The sequence below is a fragment of the Pan troglodytes genome, chromosome 10 (genome assembly GCF_028858775.2).
Source record: "Pan troglodytes isolate AG18354 chromosome 10, NHGRI_mPanTro3-v2.0_pri, whole genome shotgun sequence".
Lineage (NCBI taxonomy): Eukaryota > Metazoa > Chordata > Mammalia > Primates > Hominidae > Pan > Pan troglodytes.
In genome coordinates this window covers 67,802,116-67,829,461 of record NC_072408.2, presented here as the reverse complement: position 1 = coordinate 67,829,461, position 27,346 = coordinate 67,802,116, and the positions used below count along the sequence as shown (strand labels likewise).

The window sequence follows — 27,346 nt, the reverse complement described above, 5'->3', positions numbered from 1 at the left end:
TCAAGTTTGAAACCCAAGCACTCTGGCTCGGGATACTGCTTCTCTCCCCTTAGCGCATATTACTGGCATTAGTTGAAGACTTCTTTAATCCAAGTAAATGTAGAAAAGCAACAATTATAAATAACAAGAGTCCCTCGGGTAGACCGCCTGACTCTCGGATCAACTGAGGTTCCACCCAGAGCACGCCCGCCTTCAGTGAGCCGCAACCCCTATCCCTACGGTCTTTATCTGCAATTCTCTACGAACTGATTCACTCGATTTTTAAGGATTTTTTTGTTTTCTTTTCATTACTTCTTTCAGTTTGGGGGAATCTTCCTGCACATTTGACTCGGCTCTGAGTGCGCAGACCAACGTGTTTCCTCTTTCTCCAGCCTAGGGCGGTGCCAGCCCAGGGAGCCTGCGCTTAGCGGCCCCAGGCCCGCCCCTGACACTGAACGCCGCTTGTCCCCTCCGGCTTGCCGTCCTCGCAGCCATGGCGGCCGCCGCGCTCCCGGCATGGCTGTCTCTGCAGTCGAGGGCAAGGACTCTGCGTGCATTCTCCACTGCCGTGTACTCGGCCACTCCGGTCCCGACACCTAGCCTGCGTGAGTGTCTGTCTCGTCTTCTCCGGGCTTTGGGGGAGGTGCAAGAGCGGAATACCGGCCTCATGAAGGGTGCCGCGGTGGCTGAGCCAGCGCCGCCCGGGGGAGGCCAGTGCGTCCGCTGCCAGGCCCGTCTCGTAGGAAAACCATGGACGTGGGTCTGTGTTCTGCACCCGCGTTGCCCGGCTTCTAGCCGCCTGTTTCTGCCCTGGGTGCTCTGGGAGTTTGCTCAGAAAGCTTACATTCCCCTTCCCCGTGACCTGCTCCTGTGTTGCCCCCGTCCACAGCCCCTGGCACAGGTTACTGGTGCTGTGTTGTTTATCGGGCATCGGCGCTGTTGAACCATGGATTTCCCCAAACATTAAGAGAGTCATACGGCTGTGCTAGGACAAATTGCTGCTCTGAATTCCAGGCCACCAAATGGGCGGCCTTCATTCAACAGGCGTTGATGACCTCCATTTAACAGAGATTGTAGGGATGCTTGATAGCGTGCTTACCCCGGAGGACTCTAGTGGAAAATACAGACTTATTAGCGGAGAAGTGCTATGTAGGGTGAGAGGCGCTGTGATAGAAGTGTGGCTAGAGTGACAGGAGCGTTGAGGAGGAGCTGGCGTGAGTCTAATCAATCGGCGGATCCTACCTGTGCTACTTCCTGTTATATCTCTAATTTACTCTCCTCATACTACCAACTATCTAGTTCAGGTGACCATCTCATTTCTACAAGTTTTTTTTTCCGTTTCCTGTTTCCCCTCTTGCTCTCCTACATTGAATTCTCAAAACAGCCAAATGAGGTTTTCAAAATTTAGATCTTGTCTTGCTGCTCTCCTGTTCAAGATCTACAAATGGTTTCCCATTGTTTTCAGATAAACTATAAATACATTAATCCTTCATACTGGCTCTTCATAGGTCTAATAATTGTCTATTTTTAAATTTTCATTATTTCATTCTTGGAATACTTAACTCCTATTGTATACCATGCAGTGTTCTAGACACTCACCGGAGATACGGCAAGGTGGGGAAGTCAATAGTATAAACAACCAAACAACTAAATAAGATGTCAGATAGGGTTTAATGCTATGAAGAAAAATAAAGTAGAGTATTGAGAATGATGGATTTGGGGGGAGTAGTGGCCACAGGATGGTCAGGAAAGATCTTTCTGAGGAAGTGACATTTGAACAGGGCCCCAAGCCATGCAGAGATATGGGGAAAGAGCCTTTGGGGTATGGGGAACTATAAGTGCAAAGGCCAAAAGTTGAGAACAATCTGAGGGGTGTGATCAAGGAACGGGAAGAAGGACAATGTGGCAGGAGCTAAGTGTGAGTAGAGGAGAGAGTGGTAGTATAAGACGTCAGAGAGTTAGTTAAGTAATAATCTGATCTCTCAAGAGTTTGTAGACATTTCATTTGGATTTTGGCTTGGGTTTTATATTGAAAGGCTTGGAACAGGGAACTGATATAATGTGATTTACGTTTTTAAAAGATCACTGGCTGCTTTACTGGGGTAAGAGTGGAAGCCAAAGATCTGTTTGGAGGCTGTTGCAGTAATCCAAATGAGGTGATGGTGACTTGGATTAAAGTAATAGTGGAGAAGGGGGTGTGGTTGTATTTGCGATATATTTTGAAGGTAAAGTTCATAGGATTTACTGATGGATTTGATGTGGGGCTTGAGGACAAGTCTCAAAAAAATCCTGTTACATTTTTGTTCTGAGCAATTGGATGAATGATGATTCCATGTACACGAATTGGGAAGACTGGAAGAAGAAAATCAAAAGCCCTGCCAAGGGGCTGAGTGTGGTGGCTCATTCCTGTAATCCCAGCACTGTGGGAGGTGGAGGCCTGCGGATCCCTTGAGCCCAGGAGTTTGAGACCAGCCTGGGCAACATGGCGGAACCTCGTCTCTATTGAAAATACAAGGAATTAGCCAGACGTGGTGGCCCATGCCTGTAGTTCCAGCTACTCCAGAGGCTGAAGTGGGAGAATCACCTGAGCCTGGGAAGTCGATTACAGTGAGCCGTAATCGCACCACTGCCCTCCGGCCTGGGTGACGGGAGTGAGACCCTATCTCAAAAGAAAAAAAGTTCTGCCAAGGATGCATTATAGTTAAGAAGCCTGTTAAGTGCCTTCAGCCTCTTTTCTCTCTGTCTCTCTCTGTTCTGTTCTTAAATTTCAGCCATATTGAATTTGTTCACTTTGATTTTCCATGTGCTCTCACTCTGTCAAAACACTTTTTCTCACCTGCTTGTCTTCATGGCTACGTCCTGCTCATCTTTCAGGTTTTAGCTTAAAGTTCACTTTCTCAGGGAGATTTTCCCCAACTGATTAGAGTTTTCCAGAGAGACAGAACGTAGATGTAGGATAGGATAGATGTAGATGTAGATACATAGACATATGATGGGATTTTTTAGGGGAATTGACTCACCCCACAATAGGCTGTCTGCAAGCTGGAAGCCCATGTCAGTCCAAGTTCAGAAGCCTCAGAACCACAGAAGCCATGTAATTTTCAGGCCAAGGCTGAAGGCCTAAGAACTCAGGGGGCTGCTTGTGCAAGTTCCTGGAGTCCAAAGGCTGGAGCACCTGGAGTTCTGATGTCCAAGGGCAGGGGAAGAGTGTCCCAGGTCCAGAAGAGAGAGAGAGAGAATATATTCTTCTTTCATCTGCCTTTTTGTTCTTTCTGTGCCCTCAGCTGATTGGATGATGCCCACCCACATTGAGAGCAGGTATTCCTCACTCAGTCCACTGACTCACATGCCTGTCTCTCCTGGAAACATCCCCACAGACATGCCCAGAAATAATGCTTTACCACATGTCTATGTATTCCTCAATCCAGTCAAATTGACACAAAGTTAACTATCATGGCTGGGCACAGTGACTCACCCCTGTAATCCCAGCACTTTGGGAGGCTGAGGTGGGTGGATCGCTGGAGCTCAAGAGCTTGAGACCACCAGCCTGGCAACATGGCGAAACACCGTCTCTACAAGAATTAGCCGGGTGTGCTCATGTCTTTAGTCCTAGCTACTTGGGGTGCTGAGGTAGAAGGATTGGCTTGAACCTGGGAGTTCGAGGCTGCAGTAAGCCGAGATTGCACCACTGCAATCCAGCCTGGGCGAGAGTGAGATGACCTTGTCTCAAAAAAAAAAAAAAAAAGAAAGAAAGAAAAAAAAGAAAAAATTCACCGTCACACAAACTAATTGACTAGGTTTCGTTCCCTGCTATATGTGTTCATAATATTTATCACTGTTTATTGAAATTATTTGTTAAAAAGTTGTCTTACTTGACAGACTCTGTAAGAGTCATTTTTTAGATAATGAATTCACTGTATCTGCAGTTCAAATAACTGTAGAATTTTCCTTACTGGGGCTAGGCACAATGGCTCACACCTGCCCACCACACTTTGGGAGACTGAGGCAGGCGGATCACTTCAGGTCAGCAGTTTGAGAGCAGCCTGGCCAACATGGTGAAACTCTATCTCTACTAAAAATACAAAAATTAGCCAGGTGTGGTGGGGTGTACTGGTAATCGCAGCTACTTGGGAGGCTGAGGCAGGAGAATCACTTGAACTCCGGAGGTAGAGGTTGCAGTGAGCCGAGATCACACCACTGCAATCCAATCTGGGTGATACGCCGAGACTCCCTCTGTTTCCAGTTTTTAGTCTTCATTAAGATGATTTTGGTCCCTGAGCTTACCAAAAAAAAAAAAAAGATTGTTTCATTGTTATGTTACTAAATACCTTAAATTGTGTTAGAATAATGGGATCATGATTGATGTTGAACAACTAACTTGACATGATAAAATTCTCTTTAACTACTGTGTTATCTTTTATGTACAGCGGAAAGAACACCCGGAAATGAAAGGCCACCAAGAAGAAAGGTAAAAAGTTCGTATGCTCTACTATCTTAATGGTTTCTGGAGTTCTAAAATGAGGCAGATATTCATTATAAGGCAGAAGGGTGTTACCAGAGAAGACTTCACAAGGTCATGTTTACTGGGTGATTGCCATAGCCCTGGCAGAGGTTAGTCTTTGTTTTTTGTCAGTACCCAGAGAATAGATCATCTTTGAGAGGTTGACTTACTGAGGAACTCCCAGGAAACAGGTGTATAAACCAGAATATGGAACAATTTCTAATGCTATCTTAAGTCCTGCAGCCTGGGACTTATGCATTAATATAACTAGTTTGTTTATTTATTTATTATTATTTATTTGAGATAGAGTTTCCCACTTGTTGCCCAGCTGGAGTGCAGTGGTGCAGTCTTGGCTCACTGGTACCTCTGCCTCCCGGGTTCAAGTGGTTCTCCTGCCTCAGCCTCCCAAGTAGCTGGGACTACAGGCACACACCTCCATGCCTGGCTAATTTTTTGTGTTTTTAGTAGAGAGAGGTTTTCACCATGTTGGTCAGGCTGGTCTTGAATTCCTGACCTCAGGTGATCCACCCGCCTCAGTGCTGGGATTACAGGCGTGAGCTACTGCACCTGGCCTCCCAAAGTGCTGGGATTACAGGCATGAGCCACGGCACCTGGCCGTATTCTAACTAGTTTAGTCTCACCCTGTGGACATTTGGATTCCTTACTTCTATGGAGGAATCTAAACGATAAGGTCAGTTGGTGAGCAATAGTGTCAGAACAAAGACACATTAGTTGGAAGTTAAATGGTATCAAATTACAATCATTAAGAGCAGTCATTTCCTCAGGACTATTACCTGCTTCTAGGATATCGACTACACTGGTTTTGATATTGCGTAGGCGGGGCATGGCTGAATTTTGCCACTATAAACCCTACTTTTGTATGTGGGCCATCCCCTCGTATTTGATGCCATTAAAAATAAATGTTAATGTGATTGACTAAGCTATCAAGTACTAGTTTTTCTCTGGGCCTAGGAGACATATAATTTTTCATTATATATTTATTCAATCAGTTTAACCCTAATTATTTTTTCCTTTTCTTTTTACTTCCAAGTACTTAACGCCCCCTCATGTACTACTGACTTCCATCAAAGAAGTTCGAAAAATTATTTCAAAGTGTATTGTTAATTCACCCTTTCATAAGCAAAATGTAAAAATTTTGCTAAAAGTCTAGTTAAAGAAATTTTTAGTGAAGAAAATGTGATATTAAAGGGGATCCTTGCCAGAGGGTTTGAAGAAACAGTGCAGAGATATTTAGGTAGATTTAGTGTTGTTTTTAAAATTTGGACAGCAGCAGCATTGTGGGAGGTCAGATTTTACATATGTTGCAATTTTGCTTCTATTTCTTGTAATTGTAGCTTTTTGCTTTAAAATTAAAATTCTTTAAGAATTAAAGAATGTGTTTATATTTAAAATACTAAACGATTTTATATTTCTTAGGCACTACCTCCTAGGACAGAGAAAATGGCTGTTGACCAGGACTGGCCTAGTGTTTACCCAGTTGCAGCACCATTTAAACCCTCTGCAGTACCTCTTCCTGTTCGAATGGGTTATCCAGTAAAAAAGGGCGTGCCCATGGCAAAGGAGGGAAATCTAGAACTTCTAAAGGTAAGACAAATTGCTGATTCATTGGCTCAGACTTACATAGAAATAAATGCTGATCTTCCCCCCTATTTCTGCTCTCTTATGCTTCACCGTTCAGTGTATAGCAGCTTAGTGTATTTTAATTTAAATGTTAAAAATAATATAATAGGTTTATTATTATACAACACCAGATAATAATAGGTGTCGTATTTTGATTATCAATGGTAAAGAATACTCAAAGAATCTTAGGCATTTAATAATGTAATTAGTTGGCTGGGCGTGGTGGCTCACGCCTGTAATCCTAGCACTTTGGGAGGCCGAGGTGGGCAGATCACTTGAGGTCAGGAGTTCAAGACCAACCTGCCAACATGGTGAAACCCCGTCTCTACTAAAAACACACAAAAAATTAGCCAGACGTGGTGGTGGGCACCTGTAATCCCAGCTACTTGGGAGGCTGAGAAAGGAGAATTGCTTGAACCCAGGAGGCGGAGGTTGCAGTGAGCCAAGATGGCGCCACTGCACTGCAGCCTGGGTGATAGAGTGAGACTCTGTCTCAGGAAAAAAAAAAAAAAAAAAAGTAATTAGTCAATCTTGTGGCTTCCCTTGTGACCTTTTTCTATTGTATCTCTTCTTTTTGGAGATGGGGGTCAGTATGTTGCCCAAGCTGGTCTTGAACTCCTGGGCTCAAGAGACATGCCTGCCTCAGCATCCCAAAGTGCTGGGATTACAGGTGTGAGCCACCACACCCAGCCTATCATATCTTTTCTATATTGCATCTTTCCCGTGGAATTAAGAAAAATGAAATAACCTAATTTGAGATTAAGAATTGGGAGGTGAAACTTCCAGTTTAAAAAGAGGAATTTAAATTTTTTCTGTCCATAAAGGTAGAATATTATTTAGTATTATTATTATAGTCTACCAAATTTAACTTTATTGCTTGAAGCAAAATAGGTTAAGGCAAATGCTTTGTTTGATAGCATGTATAATTATTTATCATGGGTGTTTTAAAGAAAATATAAATGCTTAGTCTGGGAATGCATATCTTAGATGGTTTCTTAAATACAATGAAAGTTATACAAAGGACAATGAACTGTTTTCCATTAGATGAGAGTCTTTGAAAAACAAAAGTTTGCTAAAAGGTGATGAGAACAAGGAGAATGGGTACTCTGTTGCTGGAGACAGGGGTAAATGAAATTTGGAAATGGGAATGTGAAGATACAAGAAAGCATACATCAAGGAAAACAAATGTTTTCTTTGAATAAAAGAAGATAATTTTGTTTAAAGAGGTCTTTGGAGAATCACTGGGTGAGAGAGTAGTGGTATATTTGCAGTAATGCTAATGGTTGTAAATGACATTTTAATAAACATAAAAATCCAAACATTTAATGCATGCCATTTATTTGTAGTAATGGTGTCATTGAATAAGCTTATTAACTGAGCTAATATATGCAAAGTGCATAGAACTGTGCCTATGTAAGTCCATGCAAATCGTCTGTTGTTTTTTCCTTTTATGATTTTTGAGTTTTACATGTTCATGTTTCAAAAATAAAAGTCTGTCACTGTGATCTGTTAAAAGTAGCCCCTCAACACTAGGGTTTATAATTTTTTAAATGTATAAAAAGGAAAAAACCAAAAAGTATAGTAAATGAAGCTGCCCATCCCCAAATCCCAGTTTTCAGTGCCTATTTTCTCTTGATTAAAACAATATTTTCTGGCCAGGTGTGGTGGCTCACACCTGTAATCCCAGCACTTTGGGAAGCCAAGGCAGGCAGATCACTTGAAGTCAGGAGTTGGAGACCAGCCTGGCCAACATAGCAAAACCGCATCTCTACTAAAACTACAAAAAAATTAGCCAAGTGTAGTGGCGCATGCCTGTAATCCCAGCTACTTGGGAGACTGAGGCAGGAGAATCACTTGAACCCAGGGGGCAGAGGTTGCAGTGAGCCGGGGTCGTGCCACTGCGACAGAGCGAGACTCCATCTCAAAAAGAAAAAACATTATTTTCTGATCAGCCCTCAAGATACTTGGCATAATTCGTGGAGTAACTTCCGGCTTGTTTGAATTTTCTTTCCAAATGAGCCTTTAAGCTCTTTCAGATGTTTAATATTATTCAAGAGATGACCTAATAAATGCTAATTATTTATGTGAAGGAATCAAATCTCTGACCTTTCCTGAATTTTCATTCACACTATGAATGATTCAGTAGCCTTTTAATGTGTCATCATAAATATATTCCTAACTTCATTAAACTATCCAGTTAAGATTTGCTAGCTTCACTTATTAGTTCATAAAATGTTTATTATGTACAAAGTTGAAATACTGTCATGCTATGCAGTCCAGGGGAATTGGGATGATTAAACAATGATCCATATCCTGGCCGGGCACAGCGGCTCACACCTATAATCCCAGCACTTTGGGATACCAAGGCAGGCAGGTCACCTGAGGCCAGGAGTTTGAGACCAGCCTAGGCAACATGGTGAAACCCCGTCTCTACTAAAAATACAAAAATTAGCCGGGCATAGTGGCACATGTCTGTAATCCCAGCTACTTGGGAGGCTGAGGGAGGAGAATTGCTTGAGCCTGGGAGACAGAGGTTGCAGTGAGCTGAGATTGTGCCACTGCACTCCAGCCTGGGTGACAGAGCGAGACCCTGTCTCAAAAAAAAGAAAAAACAGAACAAAAATCCACGTCCTTAAGTCCTTTCAGTTTTATAAAGGAAATATACATGTATACCTGTAGATTTGTGGCAGGAAGAATACTGTAAAAATGATGTTTAGTTTTTTTCATTATGATTGTCATTATAAGATGCTTGGTAAAAGACAAAAGATTTATATGATCTGAAGACAAATCCAGGTATCACTGTAAATTACTTGGTGCTGAATCTATATTTTAAGAAATGTATTTCTTGAATTGACAACATCTGTGACAGAAAATCAATATTGTAAAAAAAACAGATTTTATTTACTACATGTTTTATTGGGCCTGTGATTTAGTTTTATGAGAAGATTATCTTTTTCATGTTTTTAAGACATTTAGCTAATTTATCCTTTAAATTTCTCTATTTAAGATTCCCAATTTTCTGCATTTGACTCCTGTAGCAATTAAAAAGCACTGCGAAGCCCTTAAAGGTAAGTGGTTATTTTCTTATATGAATTTTATATTGACTTTGAACATAAATTTAAGAATCTCTGTTCTGATGTACTGTATAGCTTTATATTCAAGTTGTTTTCAGTGAATTGTTACATGTCAAGTCTGCAAATTGTTTTTGCTAACCACTACAAGGTATTAGGAATAATAATTAGAAACCATGATCCTTGTTCACAGGTAAGTTAGGGACTTACTGTTGAGTTTTAGAAAACATGCACATAAGGCTGAGTGTGGTGACTCATACTTGTAATCCCAGCACTTTGGAAGGCCGAGGCGGGCAGATCACCTGAGGTTAGGATTTTGAGACCAGCCTGGCCAACATAGTGAAACCCTGTCTCTACTAAAAATACAAAAAAATTAGTCCTGCATGGTGGCAGGCACCTATAATCCCAGCTACTCTGGAGGCTGAGGCAGGAGAATCGCTTGAACTCAGGAGGTGGAGGTTGTGGTGAGTTTAAATCGCGCCATTGCACTCCAGCCTGGGCAACAAGAGGGAAACGCCATCTCAAAAAAAAAAAAAAAAAAGAAAACAAACATGTTCCATATAAGAAGACTGAAGTAAATGTTGCAGATACTTCACAGAGAAGAATTATCTTGAAGAATTTATTTAAAATTTTAAAAAATTAGTGACACATGCATGTGGTAAATCAAATAGTAAAAGAGCTTATGATGAAAAAGCACTAACCTTATGTGCTTTCTTTACCATCCCCAGCCCCTCATTTATTTATGTATATATGCTTATATTTATAATACTCTGTAGTATATATATTTATATATACTTATATACTCTCTGTAGTGTGTATGTGTATTTATAAAATAACAGAAGTAATCACTGGAATATGATTACACCTTCAGTTCTGGATTTATTGATTTTGAAAACCTATTGATTTCTAGGTATAAACATAGATTTCATGTACTTACACTACTACTACTCCTTCTCCTTTCTACATGCATGGAGGTAAAGGCAAATAACATTTTTTAACTCATGGTTCTGTGTATGCTTTTATAATTATGTACATATTCCAATTTAAGTTCTGATTGATAGTTATGATTGATTAGATTTATTCAGGAGTTGGTACCTTTGGATAAAGTCTTAATATACTCATGCTGATTTAAAGGTGTTGTATATTACATGCTCAGTATACTTACTAAGGCTTTTCAGGAAAGAATATGAAACCTAGAAACACTTCACAAGTATCCTGATTATGTTGGGAAGGAGATGTGGAATAGTAAACATAATTATGATTAAATTTAAGCTTTTGAAAGGGCCTTCCATTTAAAAATGTAAGGAAGACTATATAAAGAGGTCCTAAAACATAGGAATAATAACCTTACTCTTGAAATGAGGGAGGAAAAATCTGTTGCCTCTTAATAGGTCTTCTACTTTAGGACATTGGGATGCTTTTCTATCCCTTTAGAGTGTGTGTTTCTCTATGCATTTGTGCCTGGAATTAGACTAAAACTGATCACTTCCAAATTTGTGTCCCAGGCTGGGCATGGTGCCTCACACCTGTAATGTTCGCACTTTGGGAGTCTGAGGTGGGTGGATTGCTTGAGCTCAGGAGTTCAAGACCAGCCTGAGCAATGTGGTGAAACCCCATCTCTACAAAAAACACAAAAATATTAGCCGGGTATGGTGGCATGTGCCTGTAGTCCCGGCTACTCGGGGGCCTGAGGCAGGAGGATTGGAACCCAGGAGATTGAGGCGGCAGTGAGCTCAGATCACGCCATTGCACTCCAGCCTGGGTAACAAAGTGAGACCCTGTCTCAAACAATAAAAAAAAAATAAAATAAAATAACAAGTTTTTGTCCCGTTTGCCACAAATCATGTATTAGTATTTGATCATCTGTAAAGCCAGTTAACAAATGGCATTGCACTGTGAAAAATTCCATGTTTCTTCTTTTTAAATGTGACAGGGCGTGGTAGCTCATGCTTTTAATTCCACAGTACAGCACTTTGAGAGGCCAAGGAAAAAGGATTGCTTGATCCCAGGAGTTTGAGACCATCCTGAGCAACATAGTGAGATCATGTCTCTACAAAAATATTAAAAAATTAGCTGGGGTGTGATGGCGCATGCCTGTGGTCCCAGCTACTCTGTAGGCTGAGGTGGACGACAGAGTGAGACCCTGTCGCAAAAAAACATAAAAATAAAAAAGTTTAAAAAAATTAAATGAAAGGCTTTTATACAGCACATTCGGAAGAGTGGCATTATATTTTATAGTATTTAAATGAGTGTCTTAATCTTTCCTTAATTATCCCTTTACACTTGCTGCTGGCCTCCGGATTCAGATTGCGTCTTCCGTATAACTCAAAGGCTTTTCAAGTACTTCTTCTCAGTTTTCTTTCAAAGTAGGTCAGTTCAGATTTTATATCTAACTTGCAAATGGAAAATCTGAAGCATGGGAAAGTTAGGTAATTTACCAAAACTTTAATAATCAGTGGCAGAAGTTAAATACAAACTAAGGTCTTCCAAAGTCTCATCTATTGCTCTACCTATCAGATGAGTAAAGGCTAATAGGAGTCTATTATGTGTTTTCCATTTGGCTGTCTTTTTTTAGACATATAATTTAGGTAATTTAATTTTAAAACTGTAATTATCATTTGATGATTGAAATGACTTATTCACATTTTTTTTTTTAAAGTAAAAGAAAAAAGAGTCAGTGCAAACCCAAGAGCTCACAAAATTCCCCAAACTAGTCTCTCTTATAAAGTGCTTGGAAGTGATGCATCTTATAGTGCAAGATATTGGAGTAAGTTCATGATGGGAATGAAATTCAGCCTCAACAATCTTGCTCTGTTCATATTTTTTCAATGTTACAATGATGTTAATTGCAAAGATACTTCTTTCCCCTCAAAACGACCGGGTATTGATTTTTTAAACAGTGTTCAAGGAATGGAGTGAACTATGTTTAATTTGTTAACATGTTTAGTCCCAGATATCAGAGAGTCTTTGTAATCCAGAGTGACATTTTGCAGACTCTGATTTTAAAGCCTAAATGAGAGCAAAATATTGTTCCTATGATAAGAAAATCGTTAGCCCAAGGAAATGTTATTGGCAAAATAGTTCTCACTGTCCCTTAGACTATCACCTAGAAGAGCTCCCACATCTGCCTGTGATTATGACCAGCCTTTTCTGCAGTTGTGCTTTTTTGGAGGAAGCATGGATCTGTGCAGTCTAATATGTTTGACCCAAGAAACCAGTTACTTTTAGCTGTTCTTAGAGTGAGGCTGTTTAAGAAATGAGATTTCCATTGTGGACAGCCTTATAGTGCCAGAAGTTTTCATCTCAAGCTGAAAGTTCTCTGCCATGCTAACTTGATTGAAACAGGACAAGATGAAATCAGCTCTGATACCTGGGGAAAGCTGGGAGCTACCTCTTTTCCTTTAAGTTTTTTTTTTTTTTTTTTTTTCCCATTAGGGGCCTGAGTTTATGCTTCTGTGTTATGAAGATAGAGAGGCATGTTCACAGTGCTTGGAGCTCCTGTTGTGGCCTAGGTCTCAGACCCAATCCCACTTCCTCTCTATGCTCTCTTGCCCAAATATGAGGACAAGGCTTTCTTCTTTCCATTTAACCCCATTGGCACATAGAAGTCACATAGAAAAAATATCAGTTCTTATAAGAATCCATTTAAGGGCTTAGGCATTTGTACCTGTTTGAGTTGAGGTTCTATTCAGCCAAATTTCTAGACGACTGTTGACTCCATCTCAGTTTCTTCTTAGGGCTTTTTGAGAGCTTTCAATTCCTTTCAGCTGATCTTTAGTAACCTTTAGTAATTAATACTATCTGTTACTTTTTTGAAAACAGTAATGCTGTGGGCACTATGAACTGTTTGCTTTTAGTTGGTACAGAGGAAGTAAACTGTCCAGTAACAGATATGTGCAAAGCTTATAATAAGCTTCCATCAAGGCACAGTTCCCTTTTAACTGAAAATACCATTGCCACCAAACCTGAAATATCCAAAGAATTCCCTAATTAAATTGCCTAATTTAGGATGTACCTGATAGGAAAAGGGATAAGGGATGATGCTATATATGTAAAGTGCAGAAGAGAATCTGTTCTTTCATGTGACTTGGTGATGCTCTCAGTAATTTGGTATTGTCTAGTAGTATGCATTACAATGAGAATTTACTTGCAAAAGTGTAATTGAAATTATTTCTTTTATTCTCAGATTTTTGCACTGAGTGGCCAGCCGCGCTGGACAGTGACGAGAAATGTGAGAAGCATTTTCCAATTGAAATTGACAGCACTGATTATGTTTCATCAGGACCATCTGTTCGGAACCCCAGAGCACGAGTAGTAGTCTTAAGAGTAAGAGTTTTTTTCATTTTTTTTTTTTTTAAATAAGAATCATTCTAATACATTATTTAAAGATGTCTTTGGTGGCTGGCACAGTGGCTCATGCCTGTAATCCCAGCACTTTGGGAGGCCAAGGTGGGAGAATTGCTTGAGCCCAGGAATTTGACGCCAGCCTGGGCAACATAGCAAGAACTTATCTCTAAAAATAAAGAAAGAAATTGATATGTGTGATTATAAAACTGTAATATTTTTCACAGAAATTTTGGAAAATACAAGTTTCAAATTATACACCAGGCATGGTGGCTCCTGCCTGTAATCCCAGCACTTTGGGAGGCCGAGTCAGGCGGATCACCTGAGGTCAGGAGTTCAAGACCAGCCTGGCCAACATGGTGAAACCCCGTCTCTACTAAAAATACAAAAATTAGCCGGGCGTGGTGGTGGGCACCTGTAATCCCATCTACTCCGGAGGCTGAGGCAGGAGAATTGCTTGAACCCGGGAGGCAGAGGTTGCAGTGAGCTGAGATCGCGCCACTGCACTCCAACCTGGGTGACAGAGCAAGATTCCATCTCGGAAAAAAAAAAAAAATTACAAAATTGCCCGTAAATCTACTATTTGTAACCACTGTTAACTATAGTAGCTCATTTTAGTATATAGTCACAGCCTGCCTTTGTGTATATTAATGGGATGATACTGTATGTGTTCAGCAGTCTCTTACTTAACAAGAATTAAACATTTCCCAGTAATATTAAACATTCTTTAATTTAATTTGAATTTTTTTGAGATGAGATCTGACAGGCAGAGAGTAGTGGCACTAACATAGCTCAATGTGGCCTCCAATTTCTGGGTTCAATTGATTGTCCTGCCTCAGCCTCCAAAGTGGCTGGGACTACAGGTGTGAGACACTGCCCAGCCCATTTTCCTAAATTTTTTGTAGATACAGGATCTCACTTTGTTGCCCAGCTTTTCTTGAACTCCTGACTCAAGTGATCTTCCCACTTCCGCCTCCCAAAGCACTGGAATTACAGGTGTGAGCCACTGCACCCAATCTAATTTAATTTTAATGGCTGCATAGAATAACGTATAAATGAGAGATTGTTATGTACCAAGACAGTGTTTGAATCTGGGGGTGTAATGTTGATCACTTCAAACTTAGCCTTTTTTCTGAGACTGAAGTGTGATATATAAATAATTTCATAATACAGGGCTACCATAATTTATCTGTATTATGGAACCTTTAGGCTTTTTAATGGTTTTCTTTATTAGAAAAATATTTTAATGAATATTCTTAGGTATTAATATTTGTATGTATTTCTAATGATGTTCCTAAGATAACTTCCTGAAAGGAGAACTATGAAGTCAAAGGATATAGCTCTTGAAGTTTGTTGATATATATTATAAAATTCCTGCAGGAAATGTAAAAAAAATATAATCCCAGCAGAATGTGAGAAGGCCTGCTTTCCTGTGCTCTCACCAACCTACATATTACCTATCAACTTGATAGGTAAAAAATTTGTCTTATATTTAAAATTTGTATGTCTTTGAATACTAGTGAAGTTGAGGATTTATTCCTTTGCAAAACATGTATTTTTTGTCATTTGCCCATTTTGGTGGTGTATTGATTCCTTGTATACCTTTTTTTTTTTTTTTTTTTTGAGACAGGGTCTTACCCTGTCACCCAGGCTGAAGTGCAGTGGCGCGATCTTGGCTCACTGCAGTCTCTTCCGTCCGGGCTCAAGTGATTCTCCCATCTCAGCCTCCTGAGCAGTAGCTGGAGCTGCAGGAGTGTGCCACCCTGCCTGGCTAATTTTTTTGTATTTTTGTAGAGACAGGGTTTTGCCATGATGCCCAGGCTGGTCTCAAATTCCTGGACTCAGGTGATCTGCCTGCCTTGGGCTCCCAAAGTGCTGGGATTACAGATGTGAGCCACCACTACCGGGCCGTTGTTTCTTTTTAATAATGGCTTTATTGAGACATAGTTCACTTGCTATAGAATTCCCCCCTTAACCATCCTCAAGCCCCTTTTAGCCACTAATCTACTTTTTGTCTCTGGATTTACCTATTCTTGATGTGTTACAGAAATGGAACCATGCAATATGTTTTCTTTCACTTAGTGTAATGTTTTCAATAGGTTTCATCTGTTGTAGCATGTATTATTTTATCATTTCTTTTTATTGCCAAATATTTTATTTTATGAATATACCACATTTTATTTATCCATTCATTAATTGGTGGACGTTTGGGTTGTGTCTACTTTTTGGATGAATAATGCTGTTGAACATTCACATACAGGTTTTTGTGTAGATATGTGTTTTCCATTCTCTTGGGTATATACCTAGCAGTGGAATGACTGAGTTGCATGGCACCTCCATATTTAACATTTTGAGGAACTGCCAAACTGTTTTTGAAAAACACTTTCAAAGTGGCTTCACTATTTTACAATTTCACCAGCAAGTTTGAGGCTTTCTATTTCTCCACATCCTCACTAATGGTTATTACCTGTCCTTTAGTTTTAGCCATTCTGATAGGTATGAAAGTATCATTGTAGTTTTGATTTGTGTCTCCCTAATAACCATCTTTTCATGTGCTTGTTGACTATTTGTATATGTTTGGAGAAATGTCTGTTCATATCCTTTGCCCGTTTTTTAATTGGGTTGTTTATCTTTCGATTGTTGAGTTGTAAGTGTATTTTATATATTCTGGACACCAGTCCCTTCTCAGATATATGATTTGTAAACATTTTCTTCCATTCTTTGGGTTGTCCTCTTACTTTCTTGATGGTGTCCTTTTTTTTTTTTTTTTTTTGAGACGGAGTCTCACTCTGTCACCCAGGCTGGAGTGCAGTGGCTCGATCTCAGCTCACTGCAAGCTCCGCCTCCTGGGTTCACGGCATTCTCCTGCCTCAGCCTCCCGAGTAGCTAGAACTACAGGCACCCGCCACCACGCCTGGCTAATTTTTTGTATTTTTAGTAGAGATGGGGTTTTCACCGTGTTAGCCAGGATGGTCTCGATCTCCTGACCTTGTGATCTGCCTGCCTCAGCCTCCCAAAATGCTGGGATTAGAGGCGTGAGCCTTTTAAGCACAGAAGTTTTAATTTTGATGAAGTCCAATTTATGTAAGTCATGTGCTGCATAATGATGTTTTGGTCAGTGATAAACACATACACAACAGTGGTCCCAAGAGATTATAATACTGTATTTTCACTGCACTTTTTCTATGTTTAGATATGTTTAAATACACAAGTACAATTTTGTTACAGTTGTTACAGTATTTAACAGTAACATGCTACACAGGTTTGTAGCCAAGGAGCAATTGACTATACCATGTAGTCTAGGTGTGTAGTAGGCTGTACCACCTAGGATTGTGTAAATACATAATGATGTTTGTACATGACAAAATCACCTAGCCATGTCTTTGTCAAAAAATATTGTTAAGCGGCGTATGACAGTATTTTTCCTTTTGTTTCTTGTGCTTTTGGTGTCATATGTAAGAAATCATTGTCTTATTCAAGGTCATAAAAGATTCACTCTTGTGTTTCCTCCTAAAAGTTTTATAGTTTTAGCTCTTACATTTAGATCTATGACCTATTGTTTGTTAATTATCATACAATTGTTCCTCAGTATCTGTTTGGGATTGGTTCCAGGAACGCTTGTAAATTCATAGATCTGTGGATGCCTAAGTCCCTGATATAAAATGGCATAGTATTTGAATATTGAATATAACCTAGTACATCCTCCTATATACTTTGTCATTTCTAGATTACTTATAATGCCTAATACAACGTAAATAGTTGTTATACTGTATTTTAAGAATATGCAGTTTAAAAATTGTTATATTGTTATTTTTTCTGAATATTTTCAATCCACGTTCCAATCCACGGTTAGTTGAATCCACAAATGTGGAGCCCGTGGAGACAAAGGGCTAACTGGATATGGTGTGAAGCCAGGGTCCAGCTTCATTCTTTTGCATTCCTTTTGCATGTTGATCCAATACCATTTTTGAAAAGACTATTCTTTCCCATTGAATGGTCTTGACATCCTTGTCAAAAGTCATATAGTTATCTTTTAACTTTTCATTTGGCTACTTTACCAAATTCTCTTTTTTAAATTTTTTATTATGAAAATTTTCAAATGTATGGACAAGTAGAAAGAGGCTAATATAATAAATACCCATACACATGGCGTCTTGATTTAGTAATTAATATTTTGACAAATTTGCTTCATACACATACATACACATCTAAGTACCTTAACATTTCTGACACCTAATGTTTCACACTGAAATACTTCAGTGTGTTATCTCTAAGAATTAAGGAGATGTTTCCTATTTAATTCCAATACTATTACCACATGTAACAAAATTGTCAGTAATTCCCAAATATCATCTAAAATATCTACTCCACACTTAAATTTCCCCTATTGCCTTACAAAATGGTATTTTTTAAGCTCTGTTATTGAAACCAGAATCCCGTCAAAGACCATTGTATTTGGTAATGATGTATCTTATGTTATCTGGAATGGCAAACAACCCCACCTCCCTCCCTTCTTCCTGATGAATTTGACTTGTTAAAGAGACAGGGTATTTATCCTGTAACATTTCCTATCTTCTGAATTTGCCCCATTGCATCTGGATGTCATTTACCTTATTTCTTTATCTCCTGTATTTCACATAACCTGGAAGTTAGATTTAAAGGGCTGATAAGATTCCAGTTAAATATGTTTGGCAAGAATACTTTATAGATATTGCTATGTATTTTATATTGCATCAGGGGCACGTAAAGTCTGGTGGCCTCATTCTCAGTATGCTGAAATTGAGCACTTGGCTAAGAAGCTGACAACCTAATCATTCCTTTGTGAAGATTTTTGTTTTGCTTTTCCCTTGAACAAGTAATCTGTGGGTGGATATCAAGTAAAATCATTATTCTTTTTGGTCCTTGAAGTATATCTATCTTAACTTTGGCCAGTGGGAACTCTTTTAAGTTGGTTCCTGTGTCCTTTTGTTACAATCCTTTAGCATTTGAAAGTTTCCTTGTATTTTGACACAAGATGGTTCAGGCTCATTTTTATAAATTTCTTATCCCGGACCTGGAATCAGCCATTTTTCAAGGAGCCCTAATACCTGCCAGTGGACAATGGTGTTTACAGACCATGATCTGGATGCTAGGACTTCTCAGCTGATTCTTTCGGAAATTTCTCAAGACATAATAGATAAATAATGGTAGTTTTAATTCCCCTTTTCAAGTAACCATAGCTTGTTTTTTCTTTTTGTCTTTTGCATTAGATAAAATTTCTGAAGTCATATTTCTGTAGTTCCTTATGCTGTTGCATACTTTAATTGTCTGTGCCTCTAGTGTTTAACCTCAAGTATGAGGTAGGATTTCAGTGAGATAATAGTGTTTATTATGTTAATGGTGTATCCTATTCTTAGATTACTAGCATTTATGAAATTACCTCCTTTGAATTATTGAAGTCATAAATTACATCAATAGGTTTTCAATATACTGATGCATTTCTGAACCCTGGTCAGTTCATAGTGTATCATTCTTTTATTCTACTGCTGATTTGCTGTGCTCGAATTTTACTTAGGGTCATTTGTCCGGATGCCATATTGCTTTGGAGAAACATGAGATCCCTGCTGTTACTCACCTGGACCACGCCACGTGCCATTGCACTTCCAAGTGTCTGCCCTAGGAACTTCTAATTTAGTATTTGAAGTCACTGTTTGTTTCCTTTGTCAAAGAAATCTTGGTACACATGGCATATCTTTTTCACACAGCAGTCATGGAGCAGTTACCTGATATACTTTTTAAAATTAAACTTTTTATTTTAGAATAGTTTTAAGTTTACAGAAAGGTTCCAAGAATAGTAGAGAATTCCTATGTATTTCAGACCCAGGTTCCCCTGTTATAAACATCTTAAAATATATTATGGTACGTTTGTCACAACTAGTGAATTAATATTGATACTGAATCAATATTGAATTTATTGTTATTAAAGTCCCTACTTTGTTCAGATTATCTTAGTTTTTTTCTAATACCCTTTTTCTGTTCCAGAATCCCATCCAGTTTACAAATCACGTTTAGTCGTCATAATTTCTTAGGTTTCTCTTGGGTGTGATGTTTCTCAGACTTGACTTGTTTTTGATGACCTTAACAGTTTTGAGAAGTACTAGTTGTATATTTGGTAGAATGTCTTTCAACTTGTTGTGTGTTTGGGGAGAAAAACCCCAGAAATAAAGTGCCATTCTCATCACATCATATCGAGAGTATAGGCTATTAAGATGATTTGTTTTGTTTGTTTTTTTGAGATAGTGTCTCATTCTGTCACTTACGCTGGAGTGCAGTGGCACAAGCACGGCTCACTGCAGCCTCAACCTTCCCAGGCTCTGGTGATCCTCCCACCTTTGTTTCCCCAGTAGCTGGGACTACAAGCGCAAGCCACCACGGCTAGCTAGTTTTTGTATTTTTTGTAGAGATGAGGTTTTGCCATGTTGCCAGGGGTTTTTGCCATGTTGCCAGGGCTGGTCTGGAACTCCTGGGCTCAAGTGATACTCTCACCTCAGCCTCCTAAAGTGCTGGGATTACAGGCAGTGAGCCACTGTGCCGGCCATGATTTGTCAGTGATGATGCTAATCTTCATCACCTGGCTGAGGTAGTGCTTGTCCATTTTCTTCACCATAAAATTATACTTCCTCCCCTCTTTCCCACACTGTACTCTTTAGAAGAAAGTTACTATGCAGAGCCCACACTTAAGGATCAGGAGGTATGCTCCACTTCTTTGAGAAAGAAGTATCGCATAAATTATGTACAGTCCTTTTATATGGCAAATTTGTTCATTCTCCCCTATTTATTAATCATTTATTTATATCAATATGGACTCATGGATATTTATTTTACACTATGTGTCATAATCCAATAAAACATTATTTTTTTGCTCAAATTATTCTGAGTTTAACCATTGGGAACTCTTTCCAGTGACTCTTCTGTTCCTTTGCCATGCCCCTGTCATTTGTTTTTAAGCAATTTCTTATTTTCTGGCACTACAAAATGCTCTGGGCTCTTTCCCTGTCCCATTCCTAGAATCAGCATTTCTCCAAGGAGCCCTTACTGATGTGCTTTTGATTTGTCTGGAGGGTGACTACTACCTCTTTGAGGTGCCTCCTGGGACCCTCAAAATATTAACTTTCATACTCTGTGTAGCCTGTACTTTAAGCCAGAACATTCAAAGTACACTGAAGAAATGTGTTGAAAATCTATGCAACCATTTTCGCATTATGTACTAGCAAATAAACAATCTTTAATTTCTGGAATTTTCCATTTTCCTCAGTGATATTGTTGATTGATTTGTAGTTTTCTTTCTTTGCTAGGTTTCAGTATCAGGGCTGTACCAATTTTTTTCTTAATTTAATATAACTTTATTTTTTTGAGACAGGGTCTCGCTCTGTTGCCCAGGCTGGAGTCCAGTGGCGCGATCTTGGCTTACTGCAACCTCTGCCTCCATGGTTCAAGCGATTCTCCTGCTTCAGCCTCCCAAGTAGCTGGAATTATAGGAATGCTCCACCACACCCAGCTAATTTTTGTATTTTTAGTAGAGATGGGGTTTCACCATGTTGGCCAGGCTGGTCTCGAACACCTGACCTCAAGCGTTCTGCCCTCCTTGGCCTCCCAAAGTGCTGGGATTACAGGTGTGAGCCACCGCATCTGGCCTGTACCATCTTTATGAAGTGAATTATGAAGCTTTCCAATCTTTTTTATTTTGTAGAACAGTTTAAGTATCACAACAATCTACTAAGTTCTTAGATTGAAGCTGTATTTAAATCACAAAGACAGTATATGTTTACTGTATAAAATTTCAAAAATCCCAATAAAAGAAAAAAAAGAATTGAAAGTTCAGCCATGCTTGTACCATTCCACGGGTTCATATTTTTAAGAACATATTAAATGTTACCTATTTTTCCTAATAATGGTAACAACTACAACCAACAGTTGTTGAGCTCTGTTGTATGTTGAAAAATCTCTGAACTGAGAGTCAGAAAACCTAGATCCTAATTTACGTTATTCACCTCAAGTTTTGTGGGCCTCCGTCTTCAGTCCTAGAATTGACATCCGATGTACCTACTGGTTCTAAGTTTGCTTATTTTATTTCACACAAAAATAATCTCATTGCTTTATTTGAAGGATGGCACCAGATTTCATTTCTTGTATCATGCTTTTCCTCTTGTCCTCTCTGTGCCTTGTGCTAGCCTGTGATGCCTTCATTGCTCCCTTGTACCCCTTCTGCTGACTTCATGTCTGCCCTGCTAGACTCTGCACCCCACCTGCTGGCTGTTGAGGCTCAATGGTGGTGTCCTGGATGTGCCATGTAGTTCAAGGGTAAACGTAGGTCAAACAGGTGGACTAAAGCACGTGCAGTCCAGCATGATTAAAGCAATATCGTGAAGGTAGTCAACTGTTAGAAACTACTATTGGACATACTCAAATGTTTTAATGCACAGAAAAAAAAATTTTGATAGTCATAAAAGTTTAGGATTAAAAACAACTTATATATAACTTTACTTCAAAAGTGCTTTATTCTATTAATCTCATTTATTTCTGACAAAAATTCTGGAATTAAGTGTTCTTGAGGAAACTGAGTCTCAGGGAGGTAACATGATTTAAGGTAACATTAAATGGCAAATCTACAAATCAAACCAATTCTTGTCTTTTATGTAATACCAGCATTCTTTAACTAACCATATCATACTTGCATATAGAGAAAATATTTCACAAGTTTAGACATTTCCGAATTTATGTAGCTCTTTTTGTGTTAAAATGTAGTCATTTGAAGATATATATATATATATATAACCAGCACCTCCTGTGATTTGAAATATTAGTGTTATTTTGGGGATAATGTTAACAGTATTATATCGATTCTTTGAAATGTAGCAACTGAGGGCAAAATATCTAAGTACTTTGAATTTTGATAAAAGACAGTGAATGCCACTCAGCCCAGGTTAAAGTATTAGCCCAGATTAAAGACTACAATGTTGCAGTGCCTTTGAGTGCTACCAGGTGGCGTGAGTGCACCACACAACTGTTCCTGAAATATTTATGATTTTTGGCATAAACTCCATATAGTTATTGAACATTAAAATGTTAATGTTAATGTGAGTTTTAAATTAATGTGAATGTGATCTTACATTACATCGTTGCAGTAATGATCAGCTTTGCTGCCTTTTTTTGGACCACTTCTTATATAAAAAGCTAGAATACTTTAAGCTTTTGAAACTTTTAAATTTATTGTTAGACATTATTATGATTTCATTGAAGGGAGGTTTAAAAAAGGCAAAATCACAACATTCTCACTATCCTAATGTAAAAACTATTTATTTTTCTCTCCCTGTTCCTCTTTATACATGCATATGTGCATATATTTGTGTATTCATAATCATAATAAAGGTATATTTTATTTTTTGTAAAAAATTCTTCATATTGGTTTTAATCAGAGTATAAAATGGCTTATTTTATCTGTCAAGTCAGTAACCTGGTAGTTGATACATTCTCTTTCCAGAAAACTGTGGTGATTCACATTGTCTAATTGAGAGTTAATAGTCAGTATTCATATTACTTGAGTTGTTTTTAAGAGTGCATTTATATTTATCTATTTTCTCTACTTCAAATACAAAATACAAAAATTCACAGTGCTTTAAAAAACAATGTATCCTCCCTTTTAAAAATTTATGTATTCATTCAGCAAATATTTGTTGCATGCATTTTAAGTGTTAAGCCATTGCCAAGAACGAGATAGCATCATTCTTACCCTCAAGGGTTTCAAATCAGTGGGGAAAAAATGGGAAAATAAATAGGCTACTATACTGTGATGTCTTGAGGGAAGTGTACAGTTATTGAAGCTACAGAAAACCAAATAGATTTCAAAATCCTATTTAGCTTTTTTTCTTCTTGATATAGTTACAGCTCTTTTTTATTCTTAATGCTCTCCATAGAAGATTAACCTATACTTTACCTTATTTAACTGTATTCTGGTGTGTAACCTAACCTATCTTCTTTTTTTTTTATTTATTTTTTTTTTTGAGGCAGAGTTTTGCTCTTGTTGCCCAGGCTGGAGTGCAATGGCGCGATTTCAGCTCACCAAAACCTCCGCCTCCTGGGTTCAAGTGATTCTCTTGCCTCAGCCTCCTGAGTAGCTGGGATTACAGGTATGCGCCACCACACCTGGCTAATTTTGTATTTTTAGTAGAGATGGGTATCTCCATGTTGGTCAGGCTGGTCTTGAACTCCTGACCTCAGGTGATCCGCCCGCCTCGCCCTCCCAAAGTACTGGCATTACAGGCATGAGCCACCGTGCCTGGCCTATCTTCTTGTATCAAATGTATTCATCTCTAGATAATACCTTTAGCCCATGCCCTTATTCTCTGCAAATTAAAAAGTGTGTTCATTTGTTCTAGCACTTCCCAAAATATGTCTAAGGAAGACTACTGTTGTGAACCGTTCCTTGAAAAGTGGAATCTGACGTCAAATAAAATTGAGAATCATTGCATATTAACCCTGCATTTTGAAATTTCAAGATGCTTATTAGCATATTATCTGTTCTAAAAAATGCTACCTTAAAAAACCCAATTTACCTCAGCATTTCCTAAACATTTTCAACAGAAAGAGCCTTTTAAAAAAATTCTTCTTAGCCTGTGGGAGTAGTGTTAACATTTTGAGAAACGTTGAGCTAAATGAATTTTTCAATTGTTTTGATCCTTCCCTGATGCTGTATTCCAGCTTCCATGAGATATCTGTAGCTTTTTAAAAAAGCTTGTTGCAGTGATACAAGTCTCATAATTGCATGGTAGAACTTGTTGTAATGATGCAAGTCTCATAATTGCATGATAGAAATTTCTTAAAGCCCTTATGTTTTATCTATTTATTTCTATATTCCAACTTTACTAACGCTAATTGAGTTTAATTCTATTAGTGCTACTCGTAAGCATCATACTTTCATTTATTTAACAGATATGTCGTTAGTTCTTTCAGGGAAGGCATTAATGCCCAGAACTTTCAAAGAACTTCAAACAGTATGTTGCCTTCCCTTTTTCTGTTTCCATGAGTAAGATCAGGGTTTATAATATGTCCCAACTGCTTGCTCTGTATAGAAAGGAGTTTGGAAAGCTTTCTTTTTAGTGGATTTAATGTTAATAGGAATAACATTGCTACCTTTTTTTCACTAAACAATTATATGAAATTATTTTTTCAAATAACTTTTCTTATTTTTAAGGTAAAGCTTTCCAGTTTGAATTTAGATGATCACGCAAAGAAGAAATTAATTAAACTTGTAGGAGAGCGATACTGCAAGACCACAGATGTGCTTACCATCAAAACAGATAGGTAATGGAAAAAATGTTCAGCCGACTGGTCACGTGTGTTTCCTCATTGTCCTCCAGTTCCTTGGCAGTCCTTTTTAAAGAAACTATATTGAAGATGGAGGAGGGCGTAGCCTTTTCTTATTAAGCAGAGTTCTCTAATTCATATTTTTAATATCCTCACACTGGCCTACTATTGCTGTGATCTTTATGCAGCGGCATGCTTAGCTAATTTAATGTTATTTTTAACCTTGATTTTAATATTTCCATGTATATAAAACTCAAGAGAGAGATTAGAAGAAAAAAGTGTGGTTTGCTAGTGATTAATACTTAAGCGGGCTTTTACACATTCAAAGCATATAAAAATCTTGTAGTTCAAAAGTAAAATTATTAAATGATCTATGGATCTATTTGGAAATTGATGAAGGCACATTCGTAAATAATCAAAATCTCAGAGCCAGGACAGATGTTTATAAAGGCAATATTAAATTTTATCATATATGAATTTATAAATTGCATAATTTTTTATTTGAAGTAAAGAAAGGTTATTGGTATGTTTTCACTAAATGGCTATTTTATTTTTAGAATTATACTTTAGCTGTTTCCAAATTATGTCAAAATATAAAAAGACCCACTTTTAGAGATAAGTAAGTGGGCCGATCTGCTGTCTTCCTGCCCATCCCTGTTTGAAAGCATCTGGAGGTGTCAGTATCGATTAGGTCTCATGATTCGCAGTGGTGGGAAGAAGGAGCCTGACACACATGCAGAGATTGCAACAGTGTGGAGGCAGAAAAAGCTCAGGACCATGGTTTGTGATTATTACCATATGGGAGAAAGTAGATTTGAAATGTATTAGGAATAGTCTTTTTACTGTCTTCAGATAATGTTGGCTTTTCTAGTTCATGCAACTTTAAAAAATGCCTTTAAAATGTTATTATTTGAAATTCTGTGAGTATCCAATAATGTTGCTTTTTTTTTTTTTTTTAGGTAGTTTTACAAGTGTTAGTGTATGGATATGTTTTATGGTAACTATTTAGAGTAGAGGACTTAAATAAATATAAGTACAGAATAAGCAGTATAGTTGAAGTTATTTGTCATATGATGGTTTTATTTGATATTTAAAGAAATTGGAAGTAATCGTATCTTTCTGTATATTATTTTATTATCCTTAAAGCTCAATGTGTCATCTCATGTATGTAGAAGTTTTACCTAATTTTAAGTTATTAGTTCCATTTTAAATACAGCAGCAACAGCACAGCATTGTATAGTGTAACTCATTTTTAAAAGAATCAGCTCTAGGAAAACCAAGATTAACATCTATCATCTTTCTATATCTACTTCTTATTTTTATTTTTAAATTTTTTTAGAGATTGAGTCTCACTCTGTCACCCAGGCTAGAGGTCAGTGGCACAGTCATAGCTCACTGAAGCCTTGAACTCCCGGGCTTATGCAGTCTCCTGCCTCAGTTTCCCAAGTAGCTAGGACTACAGGTGCGCATCACCATGCCTGGCTAATTTTTTAATTTTTGTAGAAACAGGGTTTTTGCTGTGTTGACCAGGTTGGCCTCAAACTTCTAGCCTCAAGCAACCCTCCCACCTCACCCTCCGGGATTACAGGCATGAGGTACATGCCCAGCCCTATGTCTACTTTTTAGATGAACTCATCAGATATGTTCATGCTATCTGGCAGATTCTTAGCACTGAGATGGTGAAGGGAACTTATATTGGACACAATCCTAGTAAAAGTAGCGTAAGCTATTGTTATCTACAGATAACTCCATTAGTAATGAAAACAAAGAGATACTCGAAATTAAGTTAAAATAACACCGGTGTTTAGCTTCCTCAAGTAATGAACTACAAAGACTATTTTTATTCCAAAAACAGTTTTCCTAAAGCAGAAAAGGAATACCTGAAAACATTATCTTCTGTATTTAGTATATTGCATATTTTGCAAATTATTCTATGTACTGAGTTTTTAGAATTTTGACTTCTCCCACTTTCTCTTTAATAGGTGCCCTTTAAGGAGGCAGAATTACGATTATGCAATGTATCTACTAACAGTGTTATACCATGAGTCTTGGGTAAGTGTGTGTGAATATTTAATGATTTTGTCATTGTAATTTAGATGATGTTAACCTTTCAAAATACTCTGTGTGGCAAGTACTCAACTGAGTATTTTGTGAACTGCTAAATAATCTAAGTATGTATGAAATGTCATAGGTAGCTTCTACTGACTTTAAAAGTAAAGGTCTTGAAATAGGATTATTCAGTTCATCTCAGGACCTTGCTAAAATCATATTCCTAAAATGCCTTGAAACTTCAGAGTTTCTGACTTTGTTTTTCTTTTTTCGACTTTGGGTGAAAGTTGTCAGCTATGAAGAGAATAATAATTATCTGTATAATTTGAGAATTTATAATTCATTCTCTTTAAATAAACTGCAGAGCAAAACTTTATAGAAAGGTATTTTAAATGTTTATTGAAATTTTTAGTTAACA

General features: G+C 38.1%; 1 protein-coding gene across 2 annotated transcripts in view; it reads left to right on the top strand.

Annotated features, from left to right (window-relative positions):
* The first annotated feature begins 241 nt into the window (after positions 1-241).
* MRPS35 (mitochondrial ribosomal protein S35) overlaps positions 242-27,346 on the top strand; it is a 45,344-nt gene continuing 18,239 nt past the window's right edge. The window contains exons 1-7 of one of the 2 annotated variants that reach the window (XM_016923733.3): positions 242-584; positions 4,407-4,447; positions 5,918-6,085; positions 9,129-9,189; positions 13,379-13,518; positions 24,767-24,876; positions 26,862-26,931. In XM_016923733.3, coding sequence (XP_016779222.1) covers positions 473-584; positions 4,407-4,447; positions 5,918-6,085; positions 9,129-9,189; positions 13,379-13,518; positions 24,767-24,876; positions 26,862-26,931 — 702 coding nt within the window. In that variant the 5' untranslated portion in view covers positions 242-472. The remainder of the gene's footprint in view (positions 585-4,406; positions 4,448-5,917; positions 6,086-9,128; positions 9,190-13,378; positions 13,519-24,766; positions 24,877-26,861; positions 26,932-27,346) is intronic. The other variant, XM_016923734.3, reaches the window with a different exon arrangement.